Below are 15,219 nucleotides of genomic sequence, written 5' to 3' on the forward strand. Positions count from 1 at the left end.
CAGAGTTGAAAGTAATCTTTATTGATAAACATTTATACCAGAATTAGAAATTTCAGTAGAAAAATAAAATTTAAATAACTTTCTGTGGTACAAAGATTTGATCAGTTTGACTGCAGCATTTAGTGAAATAATCTAATACAAAAAGTTAAGCTGACTTTACCACAAGCAGGGCAACAACGCCCAAAACAGAAACGCGTGTACACAGAACCTTCTGCGTGTGGACAGCGCCAGGACGTGAGCTTCAGGAGATGGTCTCCTAGGGAAGGCTGGCCTGCTCTGCAGTTGTATTAAGAACTTCACTCAAACCAGAGCAGCTTTTGGAATCAAAAGCTAACATACAATTTAAAGACTTAGGAAACATAAGAGCTTAAAGATAACTACTTGCATGAACTTTATCTCCCTAGTTGAGACATTTCCTAGGTAATGTTCTGGATTAGTAAATAGTACAATGAGACACCTTTGTCTTGGAATATTCATTACTCATTTGTATTGAAGTTTACATGAAATGTTTTTCTCCTAAAACCTTTATCTCAAAGAATCCAGAAATCAGCTTTTCATGGTTGGGGGTTTCTCCTTTCCACTAAAAGAAAAGTGGATGCATAGATGGGGCAGGGGTGGTTTCACGTGTCTCCAGGCAAGTCAGGAGTTGGCAAAACGTCTCAGAAGCTTTATGTGAAAAAATAAAATGTTCAATACAAATGCCAGTACTTTTTCATCTGAACAACCACCCCCAAATAATTGTGCATTTGAGGTGAGAAATTAAAAAGAAAAAGAAACCCTTAAGGGCAATAAACATGCCTTATAATTCAAATAGTTTCTTCCTGAAAACATTTCAAGCCACAAAGCTCAAGTTATATAAAGTCTATATTCATTTATTCACAGAATGTTCACATACTGGGATGGATGAAACATTCAATAATCTGAAGATCCATTTTATATTTGAAGTTCTTAAAAACAGTGGATAATCAAACAAGAAACAGATGAAAACAAAGACAGCTTTCAAAATGCATTAGTTTTTGTGTTTTGGCTCTAGAAGTGACGCAACCAAACATTTAAGCCATGGATCAATATGTTGAAAAATTAGTATTTGGGGAGAGAAGCCCACTGACCACTAGCCCACACTCAATTTGTGAAACTCTATCCAAAGGAATGTTTTCGGTGAGAATGCTGAGACATCTTTCAATAGAGATGAAGGAAAATTTCTTCAGCTGAAGGGCTACTTTTCAAAATCCAACTATTGAACCGAAAAATGGAGTCTTGAGCTAAAGACATAAAAATTTGTTTGAAAGAAAGATTTGAGCATTGGAGAGTAATCTTGTTGGGGAATTTGTAAGGATATTTGCCTGTGTACAACTCCTACAATTTTTCACCTCGTTAGAGTACATCTATCACTGTAATTTTGGTAAGTAGTCTAATGGCCTATTAGTTAAAAGAAAATGTCCACTTACTTTTTGGGATCCTTTTTAATTTTTCTCTGTGACCATCCCTGGTAAATTGATTCTCCTGGCTATTTTTAATCAGAAGCCAGAGTGCATATTGCTTAAATCAAACAGCACTGCACATGACCTCATGGGCAGGTAGCTTCACACTCATAATGAAAACTTTCCTTTTAAAATGTCATATTTAATTACCAGAAACTATTTTGAAAACAGATAACAACAACTGTATTTCATACAAACCAGTTTATGTGATTAAGGATAAAGTCAGATATTTAATTTTTACAATCTTTTTCATTTGAAGGTCACAGTTTTTAGGCCTTTAGATGAAAAAGAAAGCTAGGCATTAGAAGAAAAATTAAAAGAGCTAAAATTGGGTTTTAAAAAAAACTCTGATATTTAATTTTAAGAATATAGATTCTCTTGAAAGGAAATATAAAGGGCACAGTGGAAGGTATATCTGAATATTAAACTTTAGGCACTTTCTGGGAGTCATACCCAGCACTGTAAAATGGGCTGAAGACCCACCACTAGGTAACCACGTTAAGACTAGGACATCAATAACCCCTAATTCCAGTTAAAGCTGCACTTTTACAATGTTTTAAGAGCCATGAGCAAACCAAAGTCACTAAAAAAATTGTAACAGAATGTTTAAAGTATCTTTCTGTGTGTGTGTCTCAATGTCCAATGAGTATCCTGATCAATATGGTTGAGAATTTTCCATTCAAAGTATTTAATAGGGCGTGTTTCCAATTAAACTAAATAAAATCAATAGACTATAAAGTGATAGGAAAAGGTGGTAAGGAGTTCTGTGGAAAAATTCTCAATTACCTAGCTTATTTTGAGAAAATGTACAAAACAGGAAATTCACACATCTTAAAATATATAAAATAATCAGAGGTCAAAATAGTTATTCATAAAATGTCACAGCATTCAGGAGTTAGCTTTTATTTATTTAAATAGTGGAACTGAAGCCACTACTTGAGTTATAGGTTTTGTGTGTGTTTTATTTCTCCAAATTTGTTCTCAACGTTATGCTCGACAAAACCTACTTGGCACTTACTGTCATGAAGATGTGGCAAGGGTTTGCTAAATTTTAATCAAGATTTGATCAAATAGGATTTCAGTACAGTTTACTGTGTTCAGAAGTAAACCAATATGTTTTACAGTTTCTCTGAAACACGCAAGGCTGCGTTTTTCTCACAGGACATTGTAAATTTCAGTGTGAAGGATGCCAACCCAGAAGCACTGCTGACTGGGCTTGGGTAAAGGTGCACCTGTAAAACCGCCTGATTTGAATATGTAAAAAACAGAAAGAAAAGAAACTTGATTTTTTTTTTTTTTTTGGTTGAGAACAATGAGTCCAAAAAGATCTTTAATTCCTGGAACTTCAAACTGAAGAAAGGACTGAAGTGTTGTTCTTCATACCGTTTGAAGAACTAAGAAAACGCTACATCCCATAATGTATTATTTTTGAGGATTCTATAAAACCAATTCACCATCATAGCACAAGGGCATGTGCTATAGAGTAGCCAAAATCCGTAAAAAGGAGACCACTACGACACAAAACGTCTGTCCAGTGCCCAAGGTAAGGGCTTCAAACGGAATCATTTCCTTTCCTGCTGCTCGATACACTCCAGCAATTGCTGCACCTGTTCAAAAATTCAAGTGTGTTAAAAAATGAGAGGGGGGTTAATATATCAGAAAAATATAGCACTTAAAACTCTAAGTAGAAAAAACATAAAATAAATTAAAAAATAAAACTCTATGAATGATCTAAATTTTTTACATTAAAATTTAAACATTACAGAAATGTTTTTGTTTTCCCTATTCTTTTTGCTAACTACTCTTGGTTTTAAGTATTCCTTTAATGGTTTGCAAGTCACCAACAAATGCTCTTAGAAAAGGGACTCTTTCAAACTAAGTCTCCTAGATATATTGAATAAAATCACCTGGAAGTCATAACCAAAATCACAAAGACTGCAATATTCACATAACCCGATTACAAACTTAAAACATCTCTTATTCCCCAGGCATGTAACAGATACCTAACAAATTCCTGGCAATAAATGATAGAAAATCCTCTGCGTGAGGCTGAGCAAGGAATATTTCAGGAGCAGTCACAGGGAAACCCCATTCCCTTTTGTACTATATTCAGAGTTCCCTTCAAGAAATGGATTAAAAAAAAAAAAAAAAGAAAAGAAATGGATGGAGGAAATGCCCTGAATGCCCAGATGGTCCACTGCTGTGGCCCGGGGTTCAATCCCTGGTTTGGGAACTAAGATACCACAAGCTGTGTGGCACAGCTTAAAAAAAAAAAAAAGAGGGGGGAGGAAGAAAGGAAGCAAGCGGGACCCTAAGCCCATCAAGTTGCTATTCATTCAAAGGGCTTGAGGTGAGGGATACTACGGGATTCCTTTCTATTTCCCATCTATTTCCTTTCTATTTCACTATAACTTCCTACATATTGAATAAACAGAACAAACAGATATCTGTTTCTACTCAGGTACCCTGAATTGCTCACAGGGACTCAGCATTATACTAAGAAAAGTCAAGAATTTATTCATTTGAAAAGAACAGATCCAAAGTTCCCAGATAATCTTCTCCTGATCCCAGCCCAAAATGTTCCAAACAGAATTCTCCTTGGTCAGAGAATACAGCTGGGGACACAAGACAGAAAGCACAAGCACGAAACAGATTTTGAATAATGCAGGACGACATATACTGTTTCGGTCAAGGGTCAACGCCTTGTCCACTGTGCTATAGTGGTATAGTAACATATCTGGAGGAGAAGAGAGAGCAGGGCTACTGGCAGCACATGCACCTGTGCTGTTACCATTTGAGAGGCATGTGTCCTTTGGGCCTCTTTGTAATTTATCTCCAAAAAAAGTGGGTTGGATCAGAAGAAGCTTAAAGAACTTGAACTGGGCCCCAAAGTGGGATTTGCATGATGAAGGGAAGATAGTTAAAAGCAAACCAGAAGGAGCAGCAAAATGGGAAGGGAATAGACTATATGCACTAGAGTCAAAGAAGGATACAATTACTACGTGTTAGATAGTCTATGTTTTATATGCACACATTATTTCATTTAGTCATCACACAGCATTGCTATTTTACCAATGAGAAATCTAAAACAGGTCCTGGGGGCTAATAATCCAGTAAGAAAACTAGAGCAGAGGCTCTCTAAAGATAGCAGTAGGTGATATACTTAAAAATACTGTTCAAGGCCAGTTATGGAAACTCCTTAATGCAGACAGGAGAAAATTAGCCTCCACACCGCCTTATCACAAAGGTTTCACCATCTACAGAACACAGAGAAACTAGGCCACCTTGTCCCCAAAAAAACCCCTAAAGTCAAAAAGACAGGGGAATTTCTGCTTGAAGTTCAAAGTTTAAAATCATAGTGAAAAAAAAAAATTACATAAACCGAGAAAAAAGTCTGAAAGCATATAATGAAATGCAAACTGTGGTTACCACGTAGGAATACAGTAATGGAGAATCTTTGTTTTTGTTTTCTTATAATTTTTAATTTATATAAAATATACATGCTATTTTTATTTTGTTATGAGCTTAAAAATATTCTTAGCCCTGTGACATGAACAAAAGCTGCACCGCCACCCAAAAGACACCACACAGATAAAAATAATGTATAATTACAAATGTTGCTCAAACTCTTATTCAGAAAGTCCTAAGAGTAAAAAAGAGAAAAAAAAGAAAAAAAAAAACAGGCACTATTCTAAACCTCCATCCTTAAAATACCTACACCTGGATGAAGGAAAGTAATTTGTCAACCAGATTGCAATGCCACAAATCAGTGAAGTGACAGCTGAGGAGAAAGGAGAGCAGTAGCTTCCAAAAAGCCAAATATTCTCTTGGTAGTGGTCAAGATCACAAGACATATCTCACGAAGCTTAACATGGCTTCCCTAAAGCCACGAGACAGAATCTGACTCAGGAAGTCAAAGATGTTATCCAAGTAAGAGGGGACTGAGGCGAGAAGAGAACAGCATATAAAACACAGGGCCTGCGCACAAAGAGCGCGCTTACTTCTTTATCCCACTCAGACATGTTTCTAAAACGGCTCCTAAAGTTAACTGACTATTCATATGAAATGTTTCGACTGTATTTTAAACGTCTAACATACTTGTCAAGATTCCAGCAGTAATTGGTCCCACGATGCCCATCAACAGGATGCTTACAGACATGAACCTACCATATTTGTGATGTCTGAGGGTGAAGAGGGCCAGTAATCCGGCGGGGACATGAAAGAAGAGAGAAGACACCAGTGCCCACAGGAACACACCATACCACATCTCTGCAAGGGAGAGCAAAGAAAGGTTGGACGTCACGAGCTTCCCCAGGGTGGTCATGACAAAGGCGCGGTCATCATACTCAACTTTAAATTATTTAAGTTATTTACGTTATTTCAATTTTAAAATGATTCCGTTGCAGTGGCGGTTCATCAGTCAAATATCCAAACACTGATGGTTTTGGAGGGATCACTAAACTATGGCCACCCCCTGTTTTTGTGCGGAAAGTCTTAGCGGGACACAGCCATGCCTGTTCATTAAGTCTTGTCTATGGCTGCTTTCAAGCTCCAAGAGCAGGGCTGAAACAGTGACAGAGACCATAGGACCTGCAAAGCCTAAAGTATTTATAATCTGGCCCTTTACAGAAAAGGTTGGCCGACTCCTGACAAGCTACCCCTACTCCCAAATACTGAAGAAAAAGTTCACCCAGATTTAGATATTCACTTACATGACTTCCCTTTCACAAGCACAAGTGTGAGCACCACTGACTGGGTGCCATGCGCAAATGCCTGACCTCTCTCCTTGGTGGCAGCTCCAGAGGCTGGTGCGCACACCACTCCCCGAGAGGTGCCACCCTCCCCATCTGCCCCTCCAGCCTGGGCCCTGCTACACATTGGCATCTCCCACTGGGGCCTCCTTGGACACCATCCACTGCCAGCTCGTACCCAACCCAGGAAACAGCGCCAGGCAGCTCCCTGCTAAGCAGCAACCCCATCTTTAATCCCCGAGTCCTCAGCAGCTCCTCCCCAAGCCACCTAAGAGACTCTGGCTGCTGTTACATCCCCGGTGTGCACAGAGCTCTGTGAGGACGCAGGAATGGCAGTGCCCGGGGGTGGACAAACGGGGCACAAACCTGCCTCCAGGAGCTCAGGGACTCTGCCACCCAGCTGACAGCCTTGCCAGGTTTTAGAGACAAGCACTGCTCACCACAGCAACTCAAGGGCCTGCTAGAGTGCGGCTCCTCACTGGCTGCGGTGAACCATGCGGGCAGTGAACTGGGGGGAAGCCTTAATCTGCCAGAAACACAGGAAGTTGGTAACTTCAATAAAAGTGTGTCTGGACACTTGGGTGTGCTACCCAACTGCTATGGGATGAATCCATGTGCGGAAGCCCTAATCCGACAGGACCGTGGACTTACAAGAGAAAGAAAATCTCTCTCTGTGCCTCTCCTCTTTCTCTCCCCATCGAGTGAGGACACATCAAGAAGATGGCCCAAGAGGGCCCTCAGCCTGACCGTACCGGCACCCTCATCTTGCACTTACAATCTCCACCTCTGTTGGTTAAGTCACTCGGTCCATGGTGCTTTGTTCCAGCAGCCCTGGCAGACACCAACACTCCCCTGTTCCCACTTCCCTGGAGCAAGGAGGCTTGCTGGGCTAGCAACTCACACCTCGACTTTTCTAAAAGCTGAAAGGCATGTGTGCAAACAGGATCTGGTGCAGCAAGTTGGCTCCTCCCTGAGTCTCTGAGGGGGAGAAGCAGTGTGCACCTTCCTACATACAGCCCTAAGTCACATCCATTTGCTCCCCCACTGCCTCCATATTTTATATAGCGTCACTTAAGTCACTCTAAGTAGGAAAGAAAGGCTTTATCATATTAGATGAACAGTACAATTTATAAAACGCTTTCAGAGGATGAAAGTAATACAGAACGCTAATAGCTAAGGCAAACCTCAATCAATAAAACACTTTTAAAAAGCTAAGTGATATCCCGTTAATACTGCGCCTTAATCTGCCATCTATTTAACAGCTATTTATTGATCACATAGTACTTTTCATTTCCCTGGCTCTATACACTGTCAAACATCTTTGTCTATCTATTTTACAGTATTTCCTTGTTCACTGTTTCACATAAAGTGCATTATCTTCAACTTTGTTTACTTTGGCAGCTAAAGTCACATCATTTCCCCAAGGTGAAGAACAAGTCAGGTTATTAACCTGAAATAAATGTTATAAGGGAAACCAGACTAAGCACTGGTGGCAGAAGAGGCCCCAAAGATGCCCACATCCTCAACCCCAAAGCCTATGAAAATTCGACCTAACAAAAGGGGGTGTGCAGGTGTGATGAGATTAGACATCTTGCAATGCAGGGGGGGTAGTATCTTGGATTTTATAGGTGGGCCTACTGAAATCAAGGGTCCCTGGAAGACAGTCAGAGTCAAAGAGATCTGAAGATGCTCTGCTGCTGGCTTTAAAGATGGAGGAAGGTGCCAGAAGCCAAAGGACACAGTGACCTCTAGCAGCTGGAAGACACGAAAATAAATTCTCCTTAGAGCCTCCAGAAGGAAGATGGCTCTGCTGACTCATTTGGACTTCTGACCTCCAAGACTAATAAATCTGTGTTGTTTTAAGCCACTAAATTTGTGGTGAGTTGTTTCAGTAGCCACAGCAAGCTAATACCAGTACTGAGAGTTCTTTCATTCAGCAAATACTTACAGAGCCCATTCCCTAGGTCAGGCACGTCAATGAACAAGAACAGAAATTTTAAAAAGACAAAGATCCCTGCCCAGAGGGTGTCTGTATCTTTAAGCATATTCTTCAGTTTGAGTTAAACAGAAAGGTCACGCAGTGGACCTCTTGGGGGGAATTCTGTGCTCCCTGGCCCTCTAGCTGCCACAGTCGAATCTCCTTACTTCCGAGCAAGGGGTCAAGACCAAACTGGCGCCGATAAGCAGAAACAGGAGCACAGAACAAGTGGGCAGAGTTAGGCCTGGCGCCCAGCTGTCCTTTCAGCTTGCCCTGCTCTGCCTTACGTTCCAGGTCAGACAACTGTGCCTCTGTAGCTAGGGTTCGCCACCCCAGTCCTGCAACTAACTCCGCGCTGGCCTGCCTAGATGCTAAGTGCCCACTGGCCTGCATCTGTCCACACTGCCCACTGTGAGACCCCTCTCTTACCCACCCCCACCTACCTGCCAGGGGATCCATCTGTTTCCTTGTGAAATACTAATACAAATATATCTGGTTTCTACTCCTGATGCCTAAAACCCTTTTAAGATAATGGTGCTAGGAAAATCTTTTTTTCTAAGACTTAATCTATGACCCTGGTTCCTGAGGAAGAGCTCCTAAATTCCTTGAAATTTCCAGGAGTGTCTTTTGCTCTCATAAGCCAACTCTTGGTGGGCTCCTTGATGGGCGCTGGTCACCAGAAAGGCCAGGCCATGATTGTAAGCTTGGAACCTTCAGCCCCACTCTCCATTCTCAGGAGAGAGGAGGAGGCTAGAAGCAAGTTATTAATCGGTCATGCCTAAGTGATGAAGCCTCCATAGATATTTCAACAGTACGGAGGGCAGAGAGTTTCTGGGCTGGTGAAGACACCTATGTGCTGGGAGGGTGACCCACCCCAGCTGCACAGGAACAGAAGCTCCTGTGCTCAGGGACCCTTCCAGCCTTCACCCTGCCTATCTCTTCATGTGGTGTTCATTTCCATCCTTTACATCTTCGGGAACATACCAGTCACCTGGTAAGTAAACTGTTTTCCTGAATTCTGTAAGCTGCTCTAGCATTTTCACTTGAACCAGAAGGACGACATAGAAACCTTAGCTGGTCAGAGCACATGCGAAAACCTAGCCTTTGACTGGCATCTGAAGTGGGGGGTTGGGGCAGTCTTGTGCCACTGGGTCTTTCACCTGTGGGACTGAAGCCAGCTCCAAGCAGACAGTGTCAGAACTGAACCGAGTTGCAGGATACCAACTGGTGTCCAGAACTGCTCGGTGCGTAGAGAAATGACATCTGGCGCCAGAAGTGCTGTGAGCACAGTGGCAGTGCGAGAGTAAAGGGAAACTGAGTTTTTTTGAGGTATTCTTCCTCTCCTAACAAGGAGGACTGGCCCACCAGGACTATCAACTGTAGCCTGCCACCTCTCTCCTGAGGCCACTGCCTACCTGCCCACTTATCCCTGGTTCCTGAATGGGCCCTTCTGGCCTGCCTCAACCTTAACGGTCTCTTGGCCCTAGCCCCGGCTAGCTCTTATCTGCCCTGATCTGGCCTTTCACCTATTCTCCACACAAAACCAGAAAGTCAGTGATAATGGGGACAAGGTTTCTGGTTGGAGTGATGACAACATTCTGAAGTTGTTTTTTGTGATGATTGCAAACTCAGCAAAAAAAATCATTAAATTGTATACATGGAAAAAAAAGTGAATCAGATCATCCTTCCTCTGCTCAAAACCCCTCGAACACAGCTTTGGGGGATCTGACCTCCCTCCCTCCCCCCACCCCGTGCCCACGCCGCCCCTCCCACCGCACTGGCCTCCTTCACGCTGCTGCAGCGAGCTCCCGTCCCAGGGCCTCTGCACCTGCTGCCCCTGGCCCAGAATGCCCGTCTCCGGACAGCTGCGTGGCTGCTCCTCATTCCCTTTCAGATTTCACCTCGGATGGCATCATCTTAGAGGGCTTCCTCGTGACCTTATGTAAAACAAGCATCCCTTGGGCTCCAGCAGCTAGGACTCTATGCTCTCACTACTGAGGGTCCAGGTTCGATCCCCGAGTCTGAGAACTAAATTCCCACAAGCCATGCTGCGTGGCCAAAAACAAAAGAGAGGGGGGGAAGATATACTTTGATATTGAAAGTATTAATATAATGAGATTCATCCCTTTAGAAAGTGAATTTTATTCCTGATACAAGGGGGGAGAATAATTTGCCTTTCTCAGTATTCAGATTTGTTAAAAATGACCACCAAAGAAATCTGAACTACTTGGAATAAGAAGGGTTAGGCAGAAAACTACTACTACTACTAAGTCACTTCAGTCGTGTCCGACTCTGTGTGACCCCACAGACAGCAGCCCACCAGGCTCCCCCGTCCCTGGGATTCTCCAAGCAAGAACACTGGAGTGGGTTGCCATTTCCTTCTCCAATGCATGAAAGTGAAAAGTGAAAGTGAAGTTGCTCAGTCGTATCTGACTCTTAGCGACTCCATGGACTGCAGCCTACCAGGCTCCTCCATCCATGGGATTTTCCAGGCAAAAGTACTGGAGTGGGGTGCCATAGGTCTAAATTGCAAATGCAGGTTTAAAAAAATCAATTCAAAGCTTCCGGACAGTGATAAACCACAGAGTATTTCAGAGCAATGACTTTGCCATATTGAGTTGGCATAAAATGCAAGTAACCTTTTCTGTGGGGCCAAAATAGAAACAATTCCAGAATCAGGACAATGAATGAGAGTCACTGTCAGCAGGTTTTGGTGCCTCAGAAAGGATTACACTTCATGTACCTATTGAATCCATCATTCCAGCTAAAGAAGAGACACAACAGGGAGGTTATATGTTTACCCCGTGTGTTTACTCATCCCATTCCAATCAGCTTGTGTCCATGGGCTGTATCTCATGCATGTTTATAACTCCAGCCCAGAGCCTGCACTTGATCACTAAATACATCCTGAATGAATGACCCATGGTGATCACTACCCCCAAGTTATATATCCACTCAAGTACCAATAAACTCAAGAACAGACTGCAGTTTAATATTTCAGAACAACTCCTGAAAGGAAAACAATATGCTTAGCTACTGATTCTTTACTATAACATAGTAGAATCATCCTCCCAAATCCACTTACCTCAATCTTTTTTTTAAAAGAAGAGGCAACTAAAAGCCAGAGAGGCTGAACAAAATGTTCAGTTTCAAAATATCACCTCACATATGACTTATTGATTATGGTAACCTTATGGTGGAGAGATCTGATAAACACCATCTTCACCAAATGATTAAGCTTAGTGTTACCAATAAAGGGACAAGCTGACATTAGACGTCTCCTAACGCGGTGCTCTGGGGAGAGCACATCACCGATGCAGGCAGCATCCTGAGCACAAATGTTTAACCGGAATCTAACCATGAAGAAATAATCAGGTAACTCAGACTGTGGGACAGTCTATGGAACAGTTAGCCTGGTTTTCAAAAATGCCAGTCTCAAGAAACTGAAACAACGATGGAGGAACTATTCTGGATTCAACAAGATGGAAAAGACAACTATATGCAATGTATAACCCTTGATTAGATCCTGGAATTTTTAAAGAAAGGTATAAATGGCATTATTCAAACAACTGAGTATCTTCCAATAAGGCCTATATATTAGATAATATTCTACTGATGTTAAATGTGTTAACACATTCCAGTGCTGTATGTTTTTCTAGGCTGTGGCAGAAAATGTCCTCATTTTAAATGATACATGCTATAAAGCGTTAGCTGTCAAGTGCCATTATTTGTGTGACCTCCTTTCTCTTTTCTGCAGAAACTAAACATATTATGCACATGCATATATGTATTTAGACAGGAAGCAAAAGAATCGAAATATTAATAATGAACCTAAGTAAAGGGTATATAGGTATCTGTTACACTATCACTTCAATTTTTCAGTAGGTTTAAAATTTTTCCAAATAAAGAGCTGCGAGAAAAGTAATAGACCAATCCGGTCCAGGAGAGCCTTCAGACTGCATGAACATTTCATTTTTTGGACATGGTCTCCAGAATGCCATATATTTCTGTTGTCATTGTCAAATGTGATCTTAGTATCTTTTGATACCTTTTGCCAGATTATCATTATAGGCATGATTTCAAGCTAACACCTACATCTGTCTCAACGTTTTTTATCTTATTAACTACTTCACAGACCTGTTGGGGAAAATATTAGAAAGGTAATACACTGCAAGTCCCTGGTGTCCGCTGAACGGCGCCTGGCGGTCGCTGCCCAGCGGATGAGAAATCACAGGTGCCTTGTTTACCAGTTTTAACTGTAGTCAGTAATCCAACCTTCCTTCCTTTGCAGGTCTCAGGCCGGTTCTTGCATTGTTTACTGAGTGAAAGTATCAGTCAGCTTTGCTGGAGGGCCCAACCTCACCCTTCAAACACCCCTTATCTCAGTCTTCTTGCCTTTAAAAGGGCCAACACACAACACTACTCTCCCCTCCAAGGCTTTATTTTCAGCCTTCCCAGGTATTTTCTCCTCCTCTCAGTTTTCCGAGCCCGATAGCTTTCTATCTCGATTTCTAAGTTTGAAAACCTCTGCTCTCAAGCCCAGCGTAACAATCAGAAAGGCGCCGTGTCGACGTTCTCGAACAGGAGTGGGAGACGCGGCAACAGGTCTCCAGAAAGGGATTCCTAGAAAGAGAGGCTGGCGGAGGGGTGGATCTGGACGTGGGTAGCAGCGATCGGCAGACAGCCTCCTGGTGCAGAGGCTGGGCTACCTACCCTACGCACAGCGGGTGCCTGAGTTCTGATCGATGGCCCTCAGACCGGCCGGGACGACGCACCGTCCGAGGCACGAAAGCCCAGAGGCCGGGGCGGACGAAAGGAGCTGGGGTTGCCCAGTGCCCCCGCCCGCCAAAAGGAGACGAGGACCGCCTCCCGTGCCCCAGACGAGGAGGGGAGGCCGCCACCAGGGCGCTGCCGAGTTCCCGCCTGAAGCAGGGGTGTTGGGGAACTCCAGAGAGCAGGACGAGTTCGGGCGGGGGCCGAGTTCCCCTCACCGACGGGGCCCACCGCGGGATCGGGGTGGCCCGCCCAAGGGGCCCGCGGCGAAGCGGCGAGGGGAGGCGGAAGGGCTGCCGTCCCCAGCTCTCGGCCGACGGAGAGCCGACCCCCGCGGGGCCGCCGGTACCTGGAAAGGAGCAGAGCGAGGTGGAGTTGGGGCACAGCGTCCCGTTGCCCACCCGCGGCACCAGCTTCAGGCTGAGGATCTGCTGCAGGAGCCCGGCCGACGCCCCGCTGCCGCCGCTCCCCTCGCGTTCCATCCCGCCGCCATTCACCGCAGAGAGCTGAGGGAGAGCGCCCGAGGGGCCGCTGAGGGAAGAGCGCCCGAGATGCTGCCGCAGGGCGAGCTCGCGTACGGCCTGCTCCGCTCCCCACACCTCCGCAACCACAGCGTCACCTTCGGCCCGGGCCCTCTTCCTCCTACCCCAACGGCCCTGCCAAGTGACGGCTGCTTTCTCCAATCACAGGGCGCCGCCGACGGCAGGGGCGGGGCGAGGATCGTTCCCGCCCCTGACGTTGCGTACGGCTCTCGGAGACCTGGCCCCCTACGGGCTACGCCCCCTACTGGAGAAGTCGCTCCTGCTCCGGTGGGGCGCGCTCGGCTCTGTCCTTCTCTGCAACGCCACCTAGAAGAAAGGAGTGGAATTACATATAGATACAGAGGGAGAGGGGCTTTCCAGGAGGCGCTAGTGGTCAAGATTCTGCCTGCAATGAGGGAGACACAGGTTCGATCTCTGGGTCGGGAAGATCCCCTGGCGGAGGGCATGGCAGCCCACTCCAATATTCTTGCCGGGAGAATCCATTGGACACAGGAGCCGGGCGGGGTGGCGGGCTATACAGTCCATGGGGTAGCAAAGCGACTGAAGGGACCAAGCATACCACGCACAAGGGGAGGGACGGAGGGAGGTAGATGGATGATAGATTATGGTTAGATAGGTAGATACACATAGAGGTAGCTAGGTGGATAGAAAGATAAATACCTACATACATATGCATCTGGCAATGAGAATCAGATGGTTCAGCAACCAGGTGAAAGAAGCTGGAAGACGATGCAGCGATACCTTAATATTTGTAAGGAAAACGATTTTGAGAAAACTTCACCTGAAACTAAAAAGGATTGTGTACAACGTAAGGAATATGTCAATAATCTTGTAATGACCGGGAACAGGCGGTTACTAGACTTCCTATAGTGGCCATTTCACGATGTATACAAATGTCATATCACTGTGAGGGTGTGTGTTAGTCCCTCAGTCGTGCCTGACTCTTTGTGACCCCATGGACTGTAGCCCACCAGGCTTCTCTGTCCATGGGATTCTCCAGGCAAGAATACTGGAGTAGATTACCATTCCCTTCGCCAGAGGAACTTCCCAACCCAGGCATCAAACCCTGGTCTCCTGCGTTGCAGGCAGGTTCTTTATCCTTTGAGCTACAGGGAAGTCCCTATGTAGTACACCTGAAACTCACACAATAGTGTTGGTCAACTATATTTCAATAAAAGAACTGAAAAGCAGTACAAACTCCAGGAAAAACACAAACCTACAAAATTATGAAGCAAATATAAAGCAAACAAAACTTGGTGTGTGTGTATTTTTAAGACACCCACCACCTCCTTGTTTCCCTTATAGTGAGATGAAGAACTATAAAACTTTCAGAGGACAGCGTTGAATATCTTTGTCTCATGATAGTGAAGGGGTTCTTAGACATAAAGAGCAAAGACCATAAAGGAAAGGATGTGTAAATTTAATTAAGACCTTGTGTTATTCAAGAGTTCATTAAAAAGCATTGAATACATTATGTTTTCCTTATAATTCAAGGACATTCAGTTCAGTCACTCAGTCGTGTCTGACTCTTTGCGACCCCATGAACCCCAGCATGCCAGGCCTTCCTGTCCATCACCAACTCCCGGAGTCCACCCAAAGCCATGTCCATTGAGTTGGTGATGCCATCCGACCATCTCATCCTCTGTCGTCCCCTTCTCCTCCTGCCCACAATCCCTCACAGCATCAGGGTCTTT

At 44.3% G+C, this 15,219-nt stretch overlaps 1 protein-coding gene across 2 annotated transcripts; it reads right to left on the minus strand.

Moving 5' to 3' along the window:
• TMEM170A (transmembrane protein 170A) lies at positions 1-13,650 on the minus strand. Of its 2 annotated transcripts, none has more exons than XM_006063346.4 (3): positions 13,333-13,650; positions 5,649-5,750; positions 1-3,088 (listed from the first exon to the last, which is right to left on the minus strand). In XM_006063346.4, the coding sequence occupies exons 1-3, from the start codon at positions 13,463-13,465 to the stop codon at positions 2,958-2,960; spliced, it is 366 nt and encodes a 121-aa protein (XP_006063408.1). In that variant the 5' UTR covers positions 13,466-13,650; the 3' UTR covers positions 1-2,957. The 2 variants fall into 2 exon arrangements, with proteins under 2 accessions (XP_006063408.1, XP_006063407.1); XM_006063345.4 differs by having other exon boundaries at positions 5,580-5,750.
• Between the last annotated feature and the right edge of the window lie 1,569 nt (positions 13,651-15,219).

Source organism: Bubalus bubalis, chromosome 18 (assembly GCF_019923935.1).
Source record: "Bubalus bubalis isolate 160015118507 breed Murrah chromosome 18, NDDB_SH_1, whole genome shotgun sequence".
NCBI lineage: Eukaryota > Metazoa > Chordata > Mammalia > Artiodactyla > Bovidae > Bubalus > Bubalus bubalis.